This window comes from Fusarium redolens (assembly GCF_020744475.1).
Source record: "Fusarium redolens strain MPI-CAGE-AT-0023 chromosome Unknown BKA55scaffold_5, whole genome shotgun sequence".
Lineage (NCBI taxonomy): Eukaryota > Fungi > Ascomycota > Sordariomycetes > Hypocreales > Nectriaceae > Fusarium > Fusarium redolens.
Window position 1 is genome coordinate 1,300,672 of NW_025763668.1, and position 21,154 is coordinate 1,321,825.

The 21,154-nt window shown below is 47.0% G+C and overlaps 10 protein-coding genes and 2 non-coding genes across 12 annotated transcripts; 2 read left to right on the top strand and 10 right to left on the bottom strand.

The window, feature by feature from the left end:
• Window positions 1–311: 311 nt before the first annotated feature.
• On the bottom strand, window positions 312–1,712 carry BKA55DRAFT_506621 (uncharacterized protein; the record flags this gene model as incomplete). Its single annotated transcript, XM_046187278.1, has 3 exons — window positions 312–1,204; window positions 1,259–1,537; window positions 1,574–1,712. 3 exons carry the CDS (start codon window positions 1,710–1,712, stop codon window positions 312–314), a joined length of 1,311 nt encoding a protein of 436 aa, XP_046052044.1.
• An 851-nt stretch (window positions 1,713–2,563) lies between these two features.
• Window positions 2,564–5,266, bottom strand: BKA55DRAFT_662004 (uncharacterized protein; the record flags this gene model as incomplete). The annotated part of the gene is made up of 5 exons (XM_046197610.1): window positions 5,121–5,266; window positions 5,009–5,070; window positions 4,884–4,955; window positions 2,751–4,098; window positions 2,564–2,701 (listed from the first exon to the last, which is right to left on the bottom strand). Exons 1-5 carry the CDS (start codon window positions 5,133–5,135, stop codon window positions 2,564–2,566), a joined length of 1,635 nt encoding a protein of 544 aa, XP_046052045.1. The 5' UTR covers window positions 5,136–5,266.
• Window positions 5,267–5,670: 404 nt separating this feature from the next.
• Window positions 5,671–7,538, bottom strand: BKA55DRAFT_562398 (uncharacterized protein). The gene is made up of 3 exons (XM_046192277.1): window positions 6,954–7,538; window positions 6,407–6,906; window positions 5,671–6,350 (listed from the first exon to the last, which is right to left on the bottom strand). The coding sequence occupies exons 1-3, from the start codon at window positions 7,194–7,196 to the stop codon at window positions 5,807–5,809; spliced, it is 1,287 nt and encodes a 428-aa protein (XP_046052046.1). The 5' UTR covers window positions 7,197–7,538; the 3' UTR covers window positions 5,671–5,806.
• Window positions 7,539–9,005: 1,467 nt separating this feature from the next.
• On the bottom strand, window positions 9,006–9,833 carry BKA55DRAFT_662006 (molybdenum cofactor biosynthesis protein F; the record flags this gene model as incomplete). The annotated part of the gene is made up of 1 exon (XM_046197611.1): window positions 9,006–9,833. The coding sequence occupies one exon, from the start codon at window positions 9,831–9,833 to the stop codon at window positions 9,006–9,008; it is 828 nt and encodes a 275-aa protein (XP_046052047.1).
• Window positions 9,834–10,512: 679 nt separating this feature from the next.
• Window positions 10,513–11,975, bottom strand: BKA55DRAFT_506660 (fungal-specific transcription factor domain-containing protein; the record flags this gene model as incomplete). Its single annotated transcript, XM_046187280.1, has 2 exons — window positions 10,513–11,496; window positions 11,550–11,975. Coding segments are annotated over 2 exons (1,410 nt in total), but the record flags the coding sequence as incomplete, so codon positions are not given.
• A 668-nt stretch (window positions 11,976–12,643) lies between these two features.
• BKA55DRAFT_562403 (amino acid/polyamine transporter I) lies at window positions 12,644–15,048 on the bottom strand. The gene is made up of 6 exons (XM_046192278.1): window positions 14,554–15,048; window positions 14,432–14,502; window positions 14,266–14,379; window positions 14,122–14,214; window positions 13,372–14,066; window positions 12,644–13,315 (listed from the first exon to the last, which is right to left on the bottom strand). The coding sequence occupies exons 1-6, from the start codon at window positions 14,659–14,661 to the stop codon at window positions 12,837–12,839; spliced, it is 1,560 nt and encodes a 519-aa protein (XP_046052049.1). The 5' UTR covers window positions 14,662–15,048; the 3' UTR covers window positions 12,644–12,836.
• A 259-nt stretch (window positions 15,049–15,307) lies between these two features.
• Window positions 15,308–15,379, bottom strand: BKA55DRAFT_t124. The gene has a single exon. It is a non-coding gene; the product is annotated as a tRNA-Arg (tRNA).
• Window positions 15,380–15,709: 330 nt separating this feature from the next.
• BKA55DRAFT_507280 (uncharacterized protein) lies at window positions 15,710–16,594 on the bottom strand (the record flags this gene model as incomplete). The annotated part of the gene is made up of 3 exons (XM_046187333.1): window positions 15,710–16,181; window positions 16,234–16,297; window positions 16,348–16,594. 3 exons carry the CDS (start codon window positions 16,592–16,594, stop codon window positions 15,710–15,712), a joined length of 783 nt encoding a protein of 260 aa, XP_046052050.1.
• Window positions 16,595–17,332: 738 nt separating this feature from the next.
• On the top strand, window positions 17,333–17,758 carry BKA55DRAFT_724357 (uncharacterized protein; the record flags this gene model as incomplete). Its single annotated transcript, XM_046201073.1, has 1 exon — window positions 17,333–17,758. One exon carries the CDS (start codon window positions 17,333–17,335, stop codon window positions 17,756–17,758), a length of 426 nt encoding a protein of 141 aa, XP_046052051.1.
• Window positions 17,759–18,064: 306 nt separating this feature from the next.
• BKA55DRAFT_t123 lies at window positions 18,065–18,166 on the bottom strand. The gene has a single exon. It is a non-coding gene; the product is annotated as a tRNA-Ala (tRNA).
• A 744-nt stretch (window positions 18,167–18,910) lies between these two features.
• On the top strand, window positions 18,911–19,456 carry BKA55DRAFT_592100 (uncharacterized protein; the record flags this gene model as incomplete). Its single annotated transcript, XM_046195342.1, has 1 exon — window positions 18,911–19,456. The coding sequence occupies one exon, from the start codon at window positions 18,911–18,913 to the stop codon at window positions 19,454–19,456; it is 546 nt and encodes a 181-aa protein (XP_046052052.1).
• A 342-nt stretch (window positions 19,457–19,798) lies between these two features.
• BKA55DRAFT_506670 (S-adenosyl-L-methionine-dependent methyltransferase) lies at window positions 19,799–20,545 on the bottom strand (the record flags this gene model as incomplete). Its single annotated transcript, XM_046187281.1, has 3 exons — window positions 19,799–19,969; window positions 20,022–20,288; window positions 20,342–20,545. The coding sequence occupies 3 exons, from the start codon at window positions 20,543–20,545 to the stop codon at window positions 19,799–19,801; spliced, it is 642 nt and encodes a 213-aa protein (XP_046052053.1).
• Between the last annotated feature and the right edge of the window lie 609 nt (window positions 20,546–21,154).

Consider the following 21,154-nt stretch of genomic DNA (forward strand, 5'->3'; position numbering starts at 1 on the left):
GTTTTTGCGATGTTCCGAAAAGATGAACTCGGAGATGGTGCGAATGCTACGTTGTAAAGCAGGTCTTCCTGGACGAGGCGTTATTTCTGATGGGTTATGGAGATTCATCTCCTCGAGACATCAGATTAGTCTAGCAAAAAAGCTCAACTGGCTAGTCTAACCTACAAATATATATGGACTGGAACATTACAGAGTCAGAGTCTCAGTGACACGAAAGGCTGTAACAAGTTGTCATATATCCTCTGCTTATCTACTCATTGACTGTTTATCATTAATAGAGGCTTCGATACACTTCGGTGCCCAAACCCTTCTTACTTCTTGAACTGCCGAGCAATCTGACCAACATCTGTCACGTTGGCGATACCAGCAAAAGCCTTCAAAGCCTTCTTCGCCCTATCCTCTCCGATCAGGTTACCAACATGGTCCAAGAACTTGGTATGAAGGAACTTCTCATCAAGAGGATTCTCATAGCTGCCAATCGTGTGCTCAACATGAACCTCGAACTTCTTTCCATTCTCAAATTCAACAGCAACAAACGCCTCATGTTCACTGACCTTATCATCACTCGTCACGTTGACCTTCTGACGGAGATCGATGACGGTTTTGTTCTGCACAGCCTCATCGGTAAACTGAGTCGGGGTAGCTTCACCGAAAAGGAGTGCTACGGCTGCTGCGTGATAGACGCTGAACTTGCCCTGTAGTCCTGTCTCGGGCTTGGGATCATCGGTCAGGAACAGAACGCGGGGATGGGTACGGGCTGTGACGTTGGCGATCTTGGTGACGTCGAGACCTTCTTTCACTGCCCTGTCATGGATCTGAATCCAGCCATCTATGGCAGCGTGGATAATCCTGTCACAGGGATATGGCTTGAATGTGTTCCTGGAAATTTCCCAGACTTCACCAAGGGTGGAGATCTCTGCGGTCAGGTTCTCACGGGTGCTGACAACATGAGACCAGCCCCTCTTGGCTTCTAGCCCTTCAAGGGAACCACCAAAGCCATTCTTAGCGAGTAGTGCTGATTGGAGACCTGCTTGTGCTGCAGCTCCAACGTGGAAAGGCTTGGTGTCTGTACCGAAGGACTCGTGCATACCGATGACTTGGACAGAAGCTATACTGATTGCTCTCTGCATTTTCTTAGTGTCAAGACCAAGGAGTTTTCCGACGGCTACAGCAGAGCCAACGGATCCAACGGTACTAGTGATGTCTGAGAATTGTCAGTATGGCCACTTCTAACGAGAGGATGGTTGGGTTCACTTACGCCATCCAACATTGTAATGCTCAGGAAAAACAGCAACACCAATCTTGCACTCAGCTTCAACACCAGCAACAAAGGCCGCCAAGAAGTCTTCCCCAGATACAGGAGCCATCCACTCAGCAACAGCAAACAGAGCAGACAACACAGGTCCAGAGGGGTGAATAGGATTGTCGCGGTGGGTATCATCGTAGTCATCAGCGTGAGAGGCAATACCGTTGATGAGAGCAGCCGTCTTCACATCAACGTACTTGCCAGTCCCAAAGATGGAAGAGTTTCCATCAGCTCCGATGAAGGGAGCGCTGGCCTCGTACGCAATACCCGCGGGAGGTAAAGCGTAGCCGCCGATGGCACAGCCGGCCCAGTTGTAGACACTCTTGACGGCCATGTCGACAATTGGATCGGTGAGGTTACCGAACTGGAGGGTTAGAGCCCAGGTTGCTAGAGCCTTGGTAGCCATTGTTGGTTTGCAAGTAATGCTTGTTTGGGGTGTTTGCTGTGATAGTCTAACACTTGAATGGCATATCTCGATGGCATTTATACTTCTTCTGAACCCTGTTCTGTACGCATAATGTCTATATTATCAAGGATCTGCATCTCACTTGCTTCATTCTTACCCCGCGGGTAGAACGGCACTTTTGTTCAGCGATACTGGGCAGTGTAACCCTCTCCAGTCCTTATTGTGGAGGTCATCGTAACGACCGGACCACTGTTAACCTGGCAAAGTGATCAAAGTCCATGGCAGATCAAGACTTGCAGATATTGATCCCTGAGCTTATGGCAAACACAAGTATATTGACCTCAAGGTAGCACAGAGTAGTGAGTGCGCTCTTGTATCTCTACTTGTCAGAACGAAGTCATGCTAGCGTAGTTTAATTGATGCTTAACGTGAGGAACAACCCCGGATGGACTAAACCCCGCACTTAAGAGGTAAATTATACTCCTGGATCCTTGCTTTGTGATGATCTCAATGCAGTTGATCTGGCTCGGTCGAGGGTCCGCGGAGAGCACCCGAGGAAAGTGACCGGTCGCCGATGTCATGGGATGGATGCATGGCTTACTCCAGGAGAATTGACTGATGTTTCGATAGTCCCTGTATATGTCGTATGTATTTATTCAATTTGTGTTGGTGATGAATTGTCATGGAGTTCCATTTGCCATTCTGGATGAGTCCCTGACATGGTCATGTATAGCCAGGGCCTTTCGGGGGTTATCATTGCTTCAACTACACAATACAATCAGTCTAGTAGGCAACAAATTCTATCTTCAAACTTCATGAGTCTACAATTAAAAATTCTATGAATGTATCCTTCATGATCCCGACATTAGCTTCAGTGGCCCAGCAACAGTAAAAGGAGCCCCAGTCTTAACCTTCACCTCATCCACAGTGACACCATCAGCAATCTCAACCAGCGTCAAGCCCGATGCAAAGTCCACATCAAATACCCCCTAGGAAGAGTTAGCATACACCATGAGTTACATATCGATGATCGCTTACCAAATCTGTGATGATGCGCGATACGCACGCTCGGCCAGTCAGGGGAAAAGAACATTGGCTCAAGATCTTGGGATTGCCCTTCTTATCTGTATGTTCCATCGTGACAATGACCCTAGTCTTGCTCGGGTTGCTAACAAGGTCCATCGCACCGCCAAAGCCTTTGACTTTTCCTGGTAGCATCCAGTTGGCCAAGTCGCCTGTTGCACTGACTTGCATGGCACCTAAAATAGTCACATCAATACGGCCGCTTCGAATCATACCGAAACTTTCATCACTGCTGAAAACGGATGCGCCGGGCTTCAAAGTGACTGTTTCCTTTCCAGCATTTATGAGATCTGCATCAGCTTCGCTGCGCTCCTTGGATGGATATGGCCCAAGACCAAGAATGCCGTTCTCAGATTGGAGCTGGACATCAACATCTGGTCCAACGAAAGATGCTGCAAGCATAGGCATACCGATTCCAAGATTGGCATACATGCCATTCTTGAACTCCCTCGCTGCTCGTCGGATTATACGTTCTCTCTTTGCCGCGGCTTCACCTTGGCCCAAAGTCTTGTCATCTTGCTCGGCCCAGGTAAACTTCTCGATGCCTTTCTCCGCAGTGCTTTGGATGACTCTCTTCACATAAATACCCGGCAGATGAACCGACTCCGGGGGAATTTCGCCAGGTTCAACGATATGCTCGGCTTCGATGATAGTCATCTTAGCATTACGACCCATGGGACCGTTGAAGTTCTGAGCTGCAAGGCGAAACTGACAATTTCCCAACTTATCTGCCTTGAACGCCTTCACAAAGGCATAATCGCCCGCGATGCTGCGTTCGAGTAGATACGGCTTGCCATCAAATACCTTGACATCTTTGGGATCCGGGAACTGAGGATCACTAGAAGACCCCGAGGCTTTGTTTCGAGACGGTAAGTCGCCATTTTGAACAACAGTTCCGACACCGGCAGGCGTGTAGAAAGCCGGGATGCCTTTGCCACCAGCAGCACAGCGTTCTGCCAGGGTACCTTGAGGAGTGAGTTCCAATTCAATATCGCCTGTCAGATACATCTTCTCGAAAGTCTTATTCTCTCCGATATAAGATGCAATCATTTTGCGCACTTGTCTGCTCTTCAAGAGCTTCCCCAGGCCAAAGTCATCGGTTCCAGCATTGTTCGAAACAGCTGTTAGCCCTGTGACATCAGGCTTTTTAAGTACTTGACTGATAAGTGAGTCTGGAACACCGCATAGGCCAAAGCCACCACAGAGAAGCGTTGTGTTTGATTTCATATCCTTCAAGGCTTCTTCAGCTGACGGGACGAGTTTGTTGATGCCATACCGGCTGATAGAAATGGAGAAGGACTTTCTAAGGAATGCATTTGCCTGTGTGGGTCAGCCTTCAAACTTGCTAATGGAGTGAGACTTTCACGAAGCAGGGGCGAAGGGCATGAAAGGCAACTTACATTTGTAGCATTTCTCATCAGGATGCGTGATCGTATGCACATGATTGTCGATACCATTGTTTCAACAAAGTTCCAAATGGGGACGATTTCACTATCTTGGTGTCTTTGATTAGCTTTGAGATTCGTTTCCGTGACAGAAACTCTCCAAACGGGTAGTATATGTATTCTCAATTCGTCTGGTGAGCCTAAAGAGCTCGGACGAGGAGTAGACTCGTGATGGAGGCTTTCGGGACCCGCCCGCGGAAACTGGCCGTAATCATGCTAGAACTCTAACAAAAGGATCTTTAATATTTCCTGGCTAGCTAGAAACAGAATTGCTCGTCTTGAAAGACGTTTTCTTCACTTCAGGATGACCTATGCTGGAATTGAACTAGTTAGGCACGCGGATAATATCTCACTTGACGACTTTCGAGGATGATCTGACAAAACGTTCATGATGGATACAGGTACTGGTAAATATATGACATTGTTAGCAGGCTAGACTAGAGGACGTTCCTTTCACCACGATTTGAGCACCTATCTACCAATGTATCACTTGCCATATGGGCTAGTCCTCGGGTTAATCCTCTTCAATTTCATTCACCTCAACACCATCCAGTCCCTTGAGTTTCTCAATGCAATCCTTGGTCACGGGACTTGGAGGGTTAGCTAAAACATATCGAACCCAGCTAAAATGCTGGTGACTTACGGAGGGATTCCCATGGGAGGGATGGACCTAGTTTCAATCCAATACTCAACGCCGGTATCGTCCTGGATGAGCCTAGGGGAATCTTGGTTAGAGTTGATTACGAGTATCTTAGGAAGACCGCTTACTTTTTGAGCTGGGGCTCAGACGCCTGCCACTCCTCGTAGCCCTTGTAGGTGTAGCGGATTTTCTACATGTCTTATCAGTAGGCGTGACAGGAGAAGGGCAATTCTTATGTACCATCTTGTCAGCCATGATGAATGTGGGGAGAAATTTCTTTGGGTTGATAAGATTGCTTGAGTGTTGATGTTTGTTGCGGTTCAGAGGAAGCTGGGATGAGCAAGAACTGGGGATCTTTCTGACCTTTTATACTTGAATGATATCAGCATGAAGTCTGTCAAACAACAGCACATCTGCGTGATGGTAGGCTATTTTCAAATCGTTTTCAGCTTTTGACGATCATGAACGAATGCGTTTCGGCATTTCATCCACAAAGACTAATTACCGCTGCGGGATCTTCCGCTTGCAGACGCTATCAATGGTTTCCGTCGCTATTATTTGCAGATCAAACTCAACCAGCAAATCCATCTTGCTCTACAATCAGCTCGAACCCACAGTATCAAAGCTTAGAGCATCTTCGGGCCGTTTCATTGGATATTTACCATTCATTTTACTTTCGGGGATCGACACGGCAGATCGGAATGTTAGGCGTCAAGCCGTCATACATGGAAGTTTAATCGATGTCTTACCTTTCACATGTCTCAAAGGCAAGAGGAAATGCACTTTAGGATGAATATTAAAACGTATTATCATTGACAACCCGCTAAAGGGAAGCGCTAAGGGTATCGTGGGACAGAAAAACAAGTTTTTTCCCCCGCCTCGTAATTACATCTACTCTAACATTTTATGACATGACCAAGTCAGGCTCATGCAAGGTCTGAGCCTCGAGTTTGGACAACAGTCTTCTTGACCAACACATTCCATCCTTTTTGGGCACGTGGTTGACCATTTGCGTCAGCCAAATCTGACTGGCTGCTGTTCCAGCCATGGAGCTCAGCGACAGAGTCAGAAGCTTCTGATCTGCTTCCATTTTCCCCCGTCTCAACATTGCCGTCTGACTTGTCGTCATGGTCGATGATGGTAGTAACTCCAATACGCTTGCCAGCATTGTCGTGGAGATCAAAAGCCTCCTCGCCGGTCTGGCCGTGGCTGCGAAGGTAACCTCCGGTAGGATGGTTGCTACCTGTTCGCTGCCAAGGTCTGGCTGAGTTTCCCTGTCCATCGGCAGATGACCCGTGACCAAGGAAGTTACGAAGAAGAGGTCGGAGTGTTGCGAAAGCTGAAGCAGTGATACCAAGGCCAGTCTCAACAGTTGACCAGATAGCAACGTCTGATGTAGAGTATAGGAAGTCGTCGATGTCGGTGAGAGAGTAGAGGTATGGGAAGCGGATGATGGTTGCACTCGAGGCACTGGAATTCAAGGTCAGTAAGCCAATTCGATAGTTAGAGCAAGTGGTGAGACATACATAGCACCTGCAGCCAAAATACCGACAACAGATATCTTTGTTCTTCTGCTCATCTGAAGATTATAAACCAAGGCGATAGGAAGCAAACTGTAGGTCCAATCGGACAAACAGCTGATAGCAGAGTAAGCATAGAAGGCCTTGGCAACCACCGATGCATCGAAGCAGCTACCGCCAGGAGGGTTGCTGGTATATCGGAGCCAAAAGAGTGATGTAGGTCGGCATTGCAGGACGAACAGCAGAAAGAAGAATAAGCTGTAGATTTCTGTGATGCCAGTGATGGTCCAGATTATAATCTTGTGTGTACGTGTAATACAGATTCGAAGCAGGAAGATAGCAATACTGGCTTTGATTGCCATGTTGGTCAGGACGTAGGTCGGTTCGCATGTCCACCACATCTGCATTGCTCTGGGGATATTCTCCGGTTCGATGTCCTTGAAGTGACGTCCAGTTCCATATCGGACACCAGTGATCTCATAGGAACAGAAGACGATAAACATAAACTTTCTCGGTTAGCACGGTTTTACCAGTAGGGGCAAATGCATCCTACCTGAGCAATGAGGGCAAGCCAATCATCCGCCCCAAACGCCTTCACAACCCATCCTCGACAGTAGACTCGAAGGCATGTCGCAATCGACGAGAGGACCACAAAAGTGTAAGCGATCGCAGCAATCTGCGTCGCCCGACTCTCGATCGCCATGGTGTTGAACGGGTGTGGCAGAGAAGAAGAAAGAAGAACAGGGTGCAGCGAGTGGACTCTCTCTCGTAACCGAGCGAGCGAGCAACACCCCATTGACTATATATGCAAACATGGTAAAAACACCACTCACTCGCCACGAGTCTCCGGACAACAATCCAGACCGGGATAGTTTCGTATGTGGAGTGCAGGAGATGGAGACAAAAGGGGATTCCTGTAACAGACTACCCAAGCGGCGTGACCAGGAAAATACGGCAATGATTTGCGCCTTAACTAGATACATCCTAGTTCGATCTTCATGACGGGGAGGCTAGCTCTACTTGTGTTGGCGCAGCCAGATAGTCGGGATCTTTGAGTCAGGGAGCTTCGGACTTGGGCCAATCTGCCACGAGGAAAAACGCTCTGACAGGGCACGACAGGTTTCTAGTTCTTCTGTTGCTCGGAGCGCGGTTCCATGAAGATCTCGTCCCGGGGTCTAGGAGATTGGCAAGACTGTTAGTAATGCATTATTCCGGTAATAGCGTCGGAGAAACGGATGATCTGCTTTGTGTTTGCCGAATGAGGTCAAGTGGCGATTGTGCTTGGACCTTTGTTACACAAGGAAAACTCTGCGCGTAGTGGGCTTCGGAGAACCCACAAAGGGTATAATGTCGAGAATAAGGGGAAATGATTTATTTGCCTGATGGCTTCCAACAATTTCTCAGCCTTCCCCAGGTCTGGAGATTACATAGAGGGCTTGATTGAAGCTCTACTACTGGCTGTTTCGCCTCCGACAGAAGGATGCTAGACGTTTTTGGGTATGTAAATCGTAGTGTTAATGAATGTCTGTGAGCTACATCGTAGATCGCAACAAAGCAGATGGAACATCTCGGGGGTCTCATATGCGCGTTTGGCGATCATTTACTTGGCCGAAACGCTTGCATGTTAAGGCTGTCGAGCACAATTCAACGTTCTTGGCTGGGTGCCGCTTCCGTTAAGAATGCTTCCAATAGTTTGACGCCCATCGAATGATAAGTGGATCATAGCTATGACTCGGGTACCCTTAAGCTTAAGACCAAGGCTCTGTCATGAGGCGAGCTGAGCAGCTATTAAATGTGACTGATCATAGGGCCGATGTTTTAGCTGATATTATACTCTCAAAGTGGTATCAAAGCTGTCAATCAGCATCCTTCATGAATTGCCTGATCAGTGAGTTGGCATTCTGGACCGTTTTTGCGAGTCATGAAGTGGCCAATCAAAATCGTTTCGGAGTCTCGCCTATGATGGGGCCGGATCAGACGCTCCAAGCTTCAACTTTATTCCAGACGTTCTACGGAAACGAGCATTAGCTGTGGCTTGCTACATGGTTCGTTGAAACAATACGAATATCCAAAGACAAAAAGACCAATCCGAGCCATTCATCTTATCTGCTTGAAACATTGTTAGAGCTGAAGTGGGTCGTAGCCGCGAAGGATTCGTGGCTGCTTGGCCCTCATGCGGAGTGAAGTTCTAGACATTGGCGTCTTGGCCAAGAAAGGTTTAAGCCTTCAGTTGATTGCTACCAAGGCAGGCATCGAAGTTCCATTCCTTACCCTATGAGGGAGGCTCGTCATTAAATTGGCTTCAACCAAAAGCAACTCCACAATTCCATGTCTGGATACATCGTGATGCTCCTACCCTGGAACAGAAGCCCAACAAGTCATCCGGTTCCATTTTCTGACTCCGTTATGGTACAGAATTAGAAACCATCAACTAGATAATTTATTAAGCATATCATTTCTAAGATATATAGCTTTATAAGCTGCTTCACAATACTGAAACATGGAAACTTGTTTTGCCGTAACATGGTTACTGTTCATGACCGTGGTCATCTAAACTATAAGCAGCTATGTGTCCGTTTTCATGTCCACCAAGTCGAGCTTCGCTTTAGAGCTTATTCTGCGAAACCTTCCTCAATGTCTCCAACGGCGATGTCTGCGCCAGAACCGTCGCATAAGACCCAAACCGCACATGCACCGTCTCCTTTGGCTTTGGATCCCAGCAGTAGAAACGTCCTGTCGACCTCATATTCTCCAAATCAATAACAACAATCGACTCAACAGGCATGACTGTCTCAGTCCAGAACAGCATATACAAATTGTCTCGCAGTTTGAGCATCTGACACTTCTCAGCATCTGCGATGCCCCTCTCCGTTCCGCTGAGACAATGCCAGGCCATAGTACCCTTGTTCAGATAAACGTGCTCATAAGCATCCCGAGGAGTGTATCGGTAAAGAACGTGCTTTCCAATGAGCTCATCAGTGACTGGGAATGGCTCAACACGCTTGTTTCCGAATGCGACTGCGTTGATGAAAGAGGTGACTGTTCGTCGCTGGCCGTTCTCATCCTTGAAGCCTGATACACCGGCAATAGCTTGTCCGGTCACTGTATCAACAATCAAGCTGACGACTTCATTGTAGTCAGGCTTAAGGAAGTCGACGAAGAAGATATCTGGTCGCACTTCAAAAGCCTCGTACTTGGCTGGCGCAGTAAGACCTGCTCCCTCTCCCTCGAGGATCTTCCATGCCACAGAATCCGGACCAAAGTCGTGGGAAATCTTCCAGCCATTGTCATAGGTATGTTCGAAGTATTTGCCCTGCAGCTTGTTGGATGCTGGCATGAGGTGCTCCCGGAAGCCATTAGCCATTTCCTGGAGGGTTGGCCATTTGGTCACTGGCACAAAGTCTGCATTCTCTAAAGTAGCCGATGGAGTCATATTGCCGATTAATAGAGGATTGGAAGAAGAAAATATAAAGTATCAATTCTAGAATTTCTTATTGTGTTTTTGTTGTCCCAAAGAAAGAAATTTATCTTGTATGATCTATGCATCTGAGGAGAGATGATCCCTTTATAGAAAATCTTCGTACATCACACTGAGTGATCATTCAGCTAAGCCCCATAGACGTACACTTAGATGTCGGCTACTCATCACTGTCAAGTTCCGCAAATTCCGTGAAGCTTTTGATACAACAGTCCTACCAAAAACGGAGCTTCCCCTCATTATCGTCAAGATATTGGGGCGCCCTCGATCACGACCTTTCCGCTTACAGAAAAAAAGTGCGAGGTCCCCCACCTGTATCTGTCTTTGGCGTGCGGAGAAGCGCCTTGAAAACCCTGTTTCAATGGCCTCGAAGGACTTCTTCTTGGCATCAAGCCGGCAACCGCGATAGTTATATCGGAGAATGATACGCCCTGGCTGCATTCGGACTTTGAAAGACCGAAAGTCCTCTACTAAGGATTCATCGTATTTCTCCGACTCTCCGAGCTTTTCGTGTTGCAGCTTCATTGTCGGACTTTCGTGATAGTGTGACCGCGGAACCAATTGGAGTACGGCCAGCCTGGCGAGAGAGCAAGATTAGGACAATCGATTGATAAACACAGTCAATTTTCACTTACTATCCTAGAATGGTTTCCAGTCCAGCTTCTGTCATAACATCAATCCAGTGAACACGCAAGATTGGACTTTTATAGTAGGACGCAGAATCAGGCACCGCCATGGCCGCTGAGTCCATCTTTGCCCAGACCTCCTGAAGCACAATAGCTACCCTGTTAATCGTCTGAAGTTTAAGAGTCATGAACGATTTGTATAGTCTCTCAAGTACAAATCTTCTCCAGCCTGTAACTGACATTTTGAAATTGGTGTCTTCACTTGAACTGAATCCAAGTGCACTTCCTGCTGCCAAAAGTATAATGGTCTGAATGGCAATGGTTCGGGAACCCTCCGGAATAGTGTTCATGATTTCTAATACCTCCACTGCAAGCTCCAAGATATGGTATGCCAGTAACCCATCTTGGTTCTGATCATTCTGTAAGTCTGGTGTGAGTTCAGGGAAGGCCCGGTCAAGCTCAAGACGAGCAACCAGTTGATAGCACTGAGCTATCTTAGAGAGATGATCTGCTGGAGTCCTGTAGTCTCCAGTATCCTGTATCTTTATGGGAGATGGTATTTGGCATTGGTCTATGTCCAGACTTAGAGAGAAAGCTTGGGTGAGTAAATCGAGATGATGGCTTGATACATCCATATTACGCCCCATTGGGGAGTTGCATAAAATCAGACGTCGTCTTTGCCGTACTAAGGTGATGCATTTGGCGAGATGGATCAATATATTCGTGCCGACTCCGGTCCATGGACACGGATAGCAAAAGGTAGTAAGTGGTAGAGCGGAGAATACGTCCAGGTATGAAAGTGCGCCAATCTCTTGATCAATCAAGCAGGAGGCCATGACTTCCCAATAGATCATCGATGAGGCTATCAGGCGCTGAATGCGATAAGAGGGAGACTGCAGGTTGGCAAGGTCAAATTGAGCCATCCAAATATGGAATACTTGTCGAGCCCCATGAAAATGGCACAGGCCGAGGGAAGAAGGATCGTGCCAGCTCTGCAGGTTCAGATGTAAGCCTCGTAAGATCACTGCTGAGGAAGTATACCTACAGAGGTCATGCCAACAAGAGTGATGCCCAATATCAAGTCATCTTTTATCGTTGGCGTCGTTGAGGTGCGGAGAAGCCCCGTGCAGCCCTGGTTCTGAGGAGCCAATCTGTCTTGCGTAGAATGTATTTCGGCGAGTTCTCTCGATATGTGTGAAATAGCTTCCGTCTGGAAGATCAACGGCGTCGAAGACGTGTCTTGTTCTTGCTGGCTTAGATGGGCCGCCGATGCACTCAAGGCGCTATTGAACACAATGGGGGAGTTTCGTATCAATCCCAGCAGATCCGACCGATAAGGGTTGTTAGGTGAGTCAAAAGATGACAGTACTTGACATGCCGATGAGAAGTAGTGTGTTAAAAGCTTGAACGACTCCTCCTGCGGAGAGTACAGTATAAGGGCATTGTCAGTGTCAGATGGAGAAGATGGTAAGTCGCCAATGTCAGGCGAGTGCCCTGAGCTAGGGCCAGCATATGAATGGATGCCATAGTCAACCTCGTACTTGGTTGACCATTTTACTGGACGTTTGTAGCCAGGGCATGGCAGGTTTGATTTGATGCAGCGAGTACAGGCAGGCTTTGCTTCATCGCATTTCAGCTTCTTCAGCAACGTTTAGCAAGCTATTTGTCAAGTGACACAATGTCAGCTCGATAGACGCACTCGTTTTTTACAAGTGATGCAGCCGCCTATAAATTTACATAATATTAGCTAATTGAAGGAATATCAGGTCGACACTCAAGCTCATACTCACTCCTCAATTTTTGTCGCCTTCGGAACGATACCGATGAAGTGGGGGGCTGATCCATAGAGAGTTATGTGAAGTAAAGATGAGCAATAATATTATTGCCTTATAACTCAGAATCATGGAGCAGATTTAACATGCTCAGCAATGTTACTAATGGGCCCTGGTAATTTGCCAGTGAGATAAGAACGTTGTCCAAGATATGAGATAGGCGAACAGTCGGAACTCGGAAATGGATTTCCGTTGATAGAAGTCATGTGGTTATCAATTGGCAGGCTGGGATTGGCTAGCCCTCACCTAACACCACTAGCTGAACCTTGACCTTTTGAGATTACAAAGATGTTTTGGCGAGATAATAGCAAAATTATCTCGTGCTACCTACCTGCATAGATGGAGGCACGTTACAGCCAATGCCAAACAGGGAACAGTAGTACCATTGAGGCATTCATAGCATATCCAAGTGACTGAGTTTATCACGAGATCGTAATCTTCATATATTATTACAGTATGTGCATGCATCGAAGAACCGATGTCGCACCCACCAAGGCATACTAACGTAATGTCCCCTCCAGAACTTCGGCGTCAGTCAGTGGGCCGACATACCGCTTGCTGACTCTCAATGGCCAATAAATACAACCAAATACGAGAGCGCCGCCCAATACAACAGGTGCATAGTTCATGTTAACTGCAGTGATTGGCTGAAAGGGAGGGAAAAGAAGGAAGATGCAAGTATATATGAGATAGATGACCGCAACAATGTTGATAGGTAGACCTGCTTTGCCGAGCCGCCAAGGACCCCAGAGCAAGGTGTCGGGTCGGAATAGGCGACGCCAGATCAGCAGTAAGACTGGAAGGAGATATGAGGCCTGTAAGCTGACAACGGCGAGGGATAGAATCGCATTGAAGGCCGTTGTCGAACCAATGTTGATGAGACTTAGCAGCATAAGCAGAAAACTGACAACGATGATGGATACAGTTGGGATTTGTCGACGTTTGTCAACACTGGCAATGCGCTCAGAAAAGGGAAGACCTAGATAATTGTCATGTTAGTCATATGTTCCTCAAGCAAGGGCCAAGCAAACTGACCTCCATCTCTAGCAAACGCCCACATGATTCGAGCCGCCGCTGTAAGGAGAGGAACTGTCGCCAAGCATGCCATAACAGTAATCATAGCAGTCATGGTAGTAGCAGCCGCAACGCTGCCGGTCATATGAAGAAAAATCTCAATGATAGGGAACCCGGTAGGTGTAGCCAAAGCCGCCGAAATATCTCCCATGAAGAAGAGAATTATAAGGAGGAAGGCAAATCCCAAAGGACCGTTAACCAAGAGGCAACCTACCATAGCCCTGGGTACACCCATCTCAGCATTGTTCATCTCCTCACTAAGATGAGTAGCACCATCATAGCCGATGAGGACATAGCAAGAACTGAGAAGTCCTATACTCCAAGCCACCGCGTCATTGCCCCATCCGGAGTTGTTCTCGAAGTGCGAAAAGACCCATTCGGCCGAGTGCTTGGTTGGTGATGTTACGGCCATGGTGACAATGATGGCGATGAAGAAGGTGACATGTAGCACGAGAGTCAGCTTCTCGATGAGTGGGAGTTTGTTACTGCAGAAGATACAAATGCAGGCGGATCCGAGAAGAACGGCCCAGAAGAGCAGCGTGCCATGCCATCTCTGGAAGACGTAGGAGTCGGGATAGTTGAGGACGAGAAGACCTTGGATCTGTGTTCCGGCGAGAAAGGGGGCACTTCCAGCGGAGGCTATCCAACCCAGAGTTCTTCGTCTTGTCAGTTCATGTTTTCGATTCGCGTCGATGTTCGATCGTGACTCACGAGATATATCCAGCAAACCAGCTGGTCAGGGGTCGACTCGTTTTCGGACTCAGCTTAGCGACGAAGTGATATTGTCCGCCGGCAGTAGGATAACTGAGAACGACTGTATCAGCGGCTGGTCAGAATGAGGATGGGCTAGCTTACCTTGATGCGAGTTCGGCCAAAGAACTGGCAGAGCAGAGTGATCCGATAAAGGCCACGATGACGCCGTAAACAAGGGATACTGGTCCGCCGCTTACGAGTCCAGCAGCGAGTGTACTTCGGGGAAAGGTCAATTTGAGTCAAATAGTAATGGTAATGGGCATCAAACCTAGATAATGCCTCCCATGTTGCCATCAGGTTGACACAAGTCGCAACCATGGCAGTAAGAGAGAAGTTGCGCTATCATCACCAGTCAGTACGCCCACGCGTCTCGGAACCAGTCTGTCGTACCTTCGTCTGCTGAACATAGCCATGGCGTTCCAAGTTCTGTTCATCTTGGTTCTGAGAGCCAAGATGCTTCTCATTGTCGACTGCAGGAGATGCCATATCGAGCGACATGTTGAATATTGTATCGATGTCTGTGAGAGGAAGAATAACAAGAGCAGATAGCCATGCGTGCTCGGAACTTTATCTTCGTTTCGGTTATCATACTTCGGAACCCCCGGTCTGGGGTAACGGCAGACGCGGCAGGCATTAGAGGTCTAGCGTGCTGCATTGGGGAAAAAAGTGCGTGGTGGCGATGCTTGCTAGCGTGGTATTCGCTATCTTCATCAGGGGAGACAGGCATTAGTAAAGCTTACCCCGCGTTTTTCGATGAAGGTTATGTGGTTTGCTGCCCGGGACTGATTCCGACGTAACCATAGATAGCAGATGTCCAGTTCCGAGATGTTAATCATTACCGAAATGTCTCCAATGGATACAGATATCTCATGCTGGTCATTACAGAGGCTCGGGAACAAATCGCAAGTGAGGTTTAATAAGCTGTACGTAAGGTTGAAAATCTCGAATTTTGGGCTCTAGAACCGTACTGAAAGACGCGGATGCTTTCCGAGCGGTAGTCTGTTGAAGAACTGCAAGCCATAAGGTCAAACTATAGGCAGCTAACATGGGTAATAGGAACACGATAGAGATGAAGACTATAGTGTGTATCACCCAACATGCAAAAGAAGAGCTTGCCGTTTTCATGGAGATGGAGCAAAAAATATGATCACGCTGGGGATCGAACCCAGAATCTTCTGATTCGTAGTCAGACGCCTTGCCATTGGGCCACGCGACCGGATTATTTGTTATGCCTCAGCCGGCAGAGTTTGGACAGATGTCGCTGCAAAGCATATTCAGTCGTGAAGTTTGCCAACGTTGGTGATTTAGAGAATCACATGAAGGAACATCTCTTCATTTGCTGTATCACCAATGATTATTTTCTATTAGATGATGGCACGCACGATGGGTCGGGCTTGATAGAACGCTTGAAGCTCGCAGGATCGCCTCAATGGACGGGCGAGCACCGTAAAAGTTGAATAACACATCATATCAATAGACGTGAATAGAAAAGGAAAACTTGTATTGGCACTTCCTGATATCCATTTCAGACACTCACACTTTGATGTTACTCAATATGCGTTCTTGGGTCATAATCATCTTGATCAAGCCTATGGTTCATCGCCCATTCTTCAACCAACGACCATTTCCTACAGATATGCGTTGTGGTCGCATTTGGAAAGTTCTTCCCAACTTGAGGTGCCCAATACCAGTGAATAAGACTCAAGTCAGCATTGCACATGAGACTCTGCCGAAGAGAGTCAATGCAGTGAAACTTGTGCATAGTTTGTAGTCTATCGAGACCTCCCTCTGTCGAGTTGAAGTCCCTCACCATCTTCCGAATGTCATTGAGGCAGTGGAGTTGGTGGTATACATCAAGACTGGTGATGTAATAGTCTGGATCTTTGAAGATCTGCGACGTGGGACGGGATAATCGTGATGCTTCTTGGCCAGATATCCTAACGAGATAAGGTTTCATCAGATTTATCCATGCGTCTTCTGCCTTCGGGGACGCGCCATAGAAGTCGGTTGTTCCCGAGCTGCGAGCTTGGTCAGGTAAGGTTCGTCGCTATTTGAGGCATTAACACTTACTGGTCTTCAGGGAAATCTGAGTTGAAAGTGACTATTTCGTACTCGACTGCATTCTGGGCCGGAGCTGTCTAGGTCAGTCAAGTTCCTATAGGTTACGGTATCATAGTGCCATACAATAGAGAGTGTCAGGCCAGGGAGGCAAGGGTGATCTTGTTCTCACCCACAGGCAGAGCAATGAGACAATCAAAATAAGGTTGAGTAAGAGAGATATACATCCAATAGTAGATACATAGTTGAGCTGTCCCCGCTTCGAAGATTGCTCATTGTGTACATCCCAGCTTTCCTCCTTATGGGGATGATCATCGTTATTGTTCAAAAGCCGATCATGACTCTCCAGGTCCTCCAAAGGGGAGTGCGGCATTTCTGTGAGCGAAGCGGCTAGAGGAATTGTGACAGTACAGAAAATGCAAGACGAATGCCACTCGATATATGAGAGACAGGAACGGGATTCCGTGTTGCTCTAGCGCTGACATATAACCCATCTTATCCTACCATTCGGCCTTTACTACCCCGAGCTCATACTTACCTTCGCGACATACTATCCCGGTAAGTTTGTTGCATTTCTGTAGATAGTTGCCGTTCATGAAACTATCCCCTCTTGTAGGATTTAGGCTGTGCCAAGAGTACATGTAAGATTTCAGCTTTATCCACCAGTCACGATACGCACTACACACTTTCAGGCCAAGGAAATCCTTCGTAGGAATTTTCTAAAAACCCAATCCAATGAGTCGTCACATAATGCAGCTCGACATTGTCTACAAAACTCGTCATGCATACTGATCGCATCTGCCATGGTCAGCTCTTCGGCTTCAATTATCCGTGCTGTTACCTCAATGCTCGAAACGCATGACTGTTTGTAAGTACAACGTAACATTCCCCCGCAGATGAAGAGATCAATTTTGTTTCCAAAGGTTATATCGATGGACCATAACATCAATATCGGCACAGCATTGTACCGAGATGGTTAGAATAAAACGAGGATATAAGCTCATCATAATCACAAGAAGTTACAGGTAGGCCACAGCGACATCTTTCATCAACGAATCCTATTCTACTATCATCACCTATCTTGACTACACGAGTCAGAAACCTCTACAACATGAAGGTCTCTCATGTTCTAGCACTCAGCGCTCCCCTAGTTGCTTTGGCAGCACCGACGCCCGCCAATAGTCAACTTTCGAAGAAAGCCGAAGCCGAGAGCTTCTTCCTCCAGACAGATGTCGGATGGTTCGACGGCGGCGATAAGAAACGTGCCACGTCTGAGAAACCCTCACCCAAAAAGCGTGCCCCAGCTGATGCTGATGCCGAAAGCTTCTTCCTTCAAACAGACGTTGGGTGGTTTGATGGCGGAGATAAAAAGCGCGCTTCAATCGACAAGAGAGCTCCAATTGTGAAGCGAGATCAGGCTGAGAAACGTGAGCCTTCTGATGCTGGGGCTGAGAGTTTCTTTCTTCAAACCGATGTTGGTTGGTTTGACGGTGGTGACAAGAAGCGAGCAACAGATGGTACCCGATCAAAGGACTAGTTAGGTGTCTTGGCACCGGCTACTGGATATTATTACCACGTGTATCTGCATTATATGATCAAGTTCTGTCTTCTACGTGACAATAAATATACACGAAAGTCAATCAGGGTCATGTTGCATTTGCGTCTTCTTCGCTACTGTGGTCGCATTCCCATGACTTGATCCTGCCTTGTCTACAAAAGAAAGTATGAAGAAAGAGCCAGACGTAATACGGCATGGTCAAGTCGTGAGGATCGAAACATAGATGCGTCAGCGGCTTATCAAAAAGCAAAAGAGAGGATGCTAGTGGAATCTAACCACCGTTATTGGACGAACAGGGAATCGAACCCTGGACCACTCCCAGATGCGAGGATCTGTAACTTGGACGGAACTTGCTAAGGGAGTATTATACCACTAAACCATTCGCCCAGGACTTATTTGTGGAACAGTAGGGGTCTGATTGAGCATACCACGGCCGCGAAGGTCGACAGATTCTAAGATGCCGTGTCTCAAGGACTATCATTCTTCCGAATTTCGCGCCTGTCGTCCAGGACTGAGCGTATGACGTAGAGCTACGTCGCTTGTCATCATCTGTCTGAATTGCTGCCCCAATCTCTTAATCCTTCCATCTTTTAATCATCTAACTCCTTCCGTAATCTGTCACATCATGTTTTCAAAGGGAAATTCAAAACCGGATTGGTTTTATCGCGTCTCTCAACTTGCACTAGACCGCCAAGTGAATTATTGGGACGACGACGTCGAAATCAACCCTGAAGACTATGATGAGGACCTCTCTGATTGCTCGACTTACTCCTTTGCTTCCAGAAATGGCTGCGAGTATGACAGTCTAGATGAATGCCCGTACCACAGAGCCTTGGATTAAGATGATGAAGGTTCGGGCCATCCTGCTACCGACTCCGACCTGGAGTACTCCGTGATGAAGCGAGATCGGAGTGACCGCAAGAGAGAATTGCGATCACGAAAGAAGCACGAAGATGAGAAGAGAGAGATGGAAGAGATGAAAGAGATTGACGAGTACATGAAAAGAAAGGTTTAGGAGACTATAGACATAGATGCGGAAAGCTCTGGGATATCTGGAGAAAGCGCAGAAAAGAACTGAAACCTTGGAAGACATTTGAAAAAGTGACTACCAAAGAAGATATCGAACTTGAGATGCGTTACGTCAATGAAATCAAAAACGCCCTTATCCGAGCGCAATCTATCGACGAGACGCCCACTCCTCCGAAGCTCGGCCTGATGAGAATGTTCAAGCTCTGGTCAATCGACCACATTAAGCACTGCCATTACGAGCTCGATCCTGCGAGATACATCGAGTTTGAAGCCCCCTTCTACGAGTGGGACGATTGTAGCGAGGAACAGCGTCTAACACTAAGAGCTGAAAAAAACTATGGGCACATCTATTCACTCTCAGAAGATGTCTGTCAAATAGGCAATCTCATGCCCCCAGAGTATCGCAGCACCAAAACTCATAACTTGGGAACAAGCGACAAGCCGGTATATGTCCAGTTCTTTGATGACAATTACTTGACTCTCAAGATCAGCCGCCAGACAGTGTTTTCAAACCATGAAGGGGATATCCCTTGGGATGCACCGTCGTCTTTTACATACTATGGCATCTGTGAGAGATATATGGTTAAGAAGGCGAGGCAGGAGTACGAGGAGCGGGAAATGAAGAAGAAAGAGGTGAAGAATCAGTGATTGAGGGTGTGAGCTGAAGCGTATCGCGCACCATACCAGGTCACTGTCATTCAGCATCGCTTGAGTAAATGCCGAGAGCGGAATCTGGATGTGCTGTTCTCTTTTAACAGTGCGTGCTTTTCAGTGCCGCAGAACAGTTCTTTAACCGTTCAGTTAGCGGGTAGGGAAGCGGCTTTCCTTTTCACTTGTCTGAGGTGAGTTTTCCCTAATTTAGTATTTTCGCTGGCGGCTTATGAATATAGAGTTGGCTATGTTATTCCTCAAGTGTCTGTTAAAAACAAAGTTAACCTATCGGTGCGTGAAGATTTATATGGGAGCCTCAAGTCATGAAAATTCGAAAATCTATTGAGATTTCCTTATGACATAACCATAATAGTCAAAGCCTCCACCGTCGCCCAAAACCTCCATCTCCATGTCAAAGATATTATCTGGGTTCAATAAAAGTTTCATAAAATGAGGTTGCCTGAAAGTGATGTATAGAAACACTCCATCCTCTTTTAACACACGATGCACCTACATGTTGTTAGAGGCCATGGTATCTTGGGGAAAATAGTAGACCACGTACCTCTTTCAAGTATTTGCTTGTATTTTCCCTCACTTCCTCAGGCGGGCTCCAAGGGCTGCCGTAAATCATCGCGTCCAAGGTTCCCTTATCGAAAGCGACATCTATAGAGCCAGTAGCAATAGATGGCATATCCCGAACATCGACTCTACTCCATTCTATTCCTGTAATTCCCTTATGTCTCTCTGTCATCATATCCACCACTACAGGAGAAAAGTCGACACATAATTGCTTCTGGTAGCCACGCTCGGCAAGCTCAGCAGGGACAACCTGAGACTGAAGTTAGTTTGCTACAAAAAGAACTTGAATGTCAATGAACTGACACTATCACCTGACCCAAGGTGCAGAATCTTTGGGTTATCCTGTGCCGTCCGTCCTGGTTGTTCTAAGAGGTTCTTCTGTAGAAATGGAAGGACCTGTGAAAATGACCGGAACCATTCATGAGTTGGGTCATTATTATTTGAGGTCGCATAGCGACTATCCCAGTATTCGGAAAGTCCGAGCTGTTGGTCCTCTGCAATTGTCATTTTGGCGGTCAATCTGTCGAAATTTCTCTAGTTTTTACAGGACTATTCAAAATTCTCTAGTATGGAGTTAAGGCTCCACAAGAACTAAATCACGTGTATCCATCTTATGGTGGATCATAGTGAACAGGCTATTCCCGTTTTGAGTAGGATCGTGGGGTAGGTTCGCCAATCTGTTGGTGTTGAGTGCAGACATCATGTTTTATATGTGGGACTGTGAACAGTTCCGAACGAGCAGAGGTTATAAATCGCAATGTTGTGAACAGGGTAAGCTCTGGCAATAGATGTACATAGTATCGAAGTTAGTTCTTATCAACCCATGTACATTATATCAGTCCGTATGCCGCATCTCCAACAAAAGCCGACCGCCGCTTCAACTCCCCTTTCAGCATCTTTACTTCGTTAGAACGAAAGATTGTTGCCGATTTACGATCTTATTCAGCTTCTTCCTGTTGATTATTTTGATTCTAGGTTCGGCGTGTGTATGTGTATCCATTAGTCTGGTGCTTGACATTATCATTTACGATGACGATTGGTCTTTATAAACAGCCTTGAATTTGCAAAGCTCTCTTCCCAATCGCCTTTTCGACGCCATCAACAGGCAACGGTGAC

Excerpts from the sequence above, each read along its gene's own strand:
- BKA55DRAFT_562403 (XM_046192278.1), bottom strand. The coding sequence starts at position 14,661 with ATGTCGCTCGATATGGCATCTCCTGCAGTCGACAATGAGAAGCATCTT. Across the intron at positions 14,067-14,121 it reads TGGTTTGCTGGATATATCTC|AACTCTGGGTTGGATAGCCT; the intron begins GTGAGTCACGAT and ends GACAAGACGAAG. Across the intron at positions 13,316-13,371 it reads GGCGTTTGCTAGAGATGGAG|GTCTTCCCTTTTCTGAGCGC; the intron begins GTCAGTTTGCTT and ends ACAATTATCTAG.
- BKA55DRAFT_562398 (XM_046192277.1), bottom strand. The coding sequence starts at position 7,196 with ATGGGGTGTTGCTCGCTCGCTCGGTTACGAGAGAGAGTCCACTCGCTG. Across the intron at positions 6,907-6,953 it reads GGCTTGCCCTCATTGCTCAG|TTTATGTTTATCGTCTTCTG; the intron begins GTAGGATGCATT and ends TAACCGAGAAAG. Across the intron at positions 6,351-6,406 it reads ATTTTGGCTGCAGGTGCTAT|TGCCTCGAGTGCAACCATCA; the intron begins GTATGTCTCACC and ends CTTGAATTCCAG.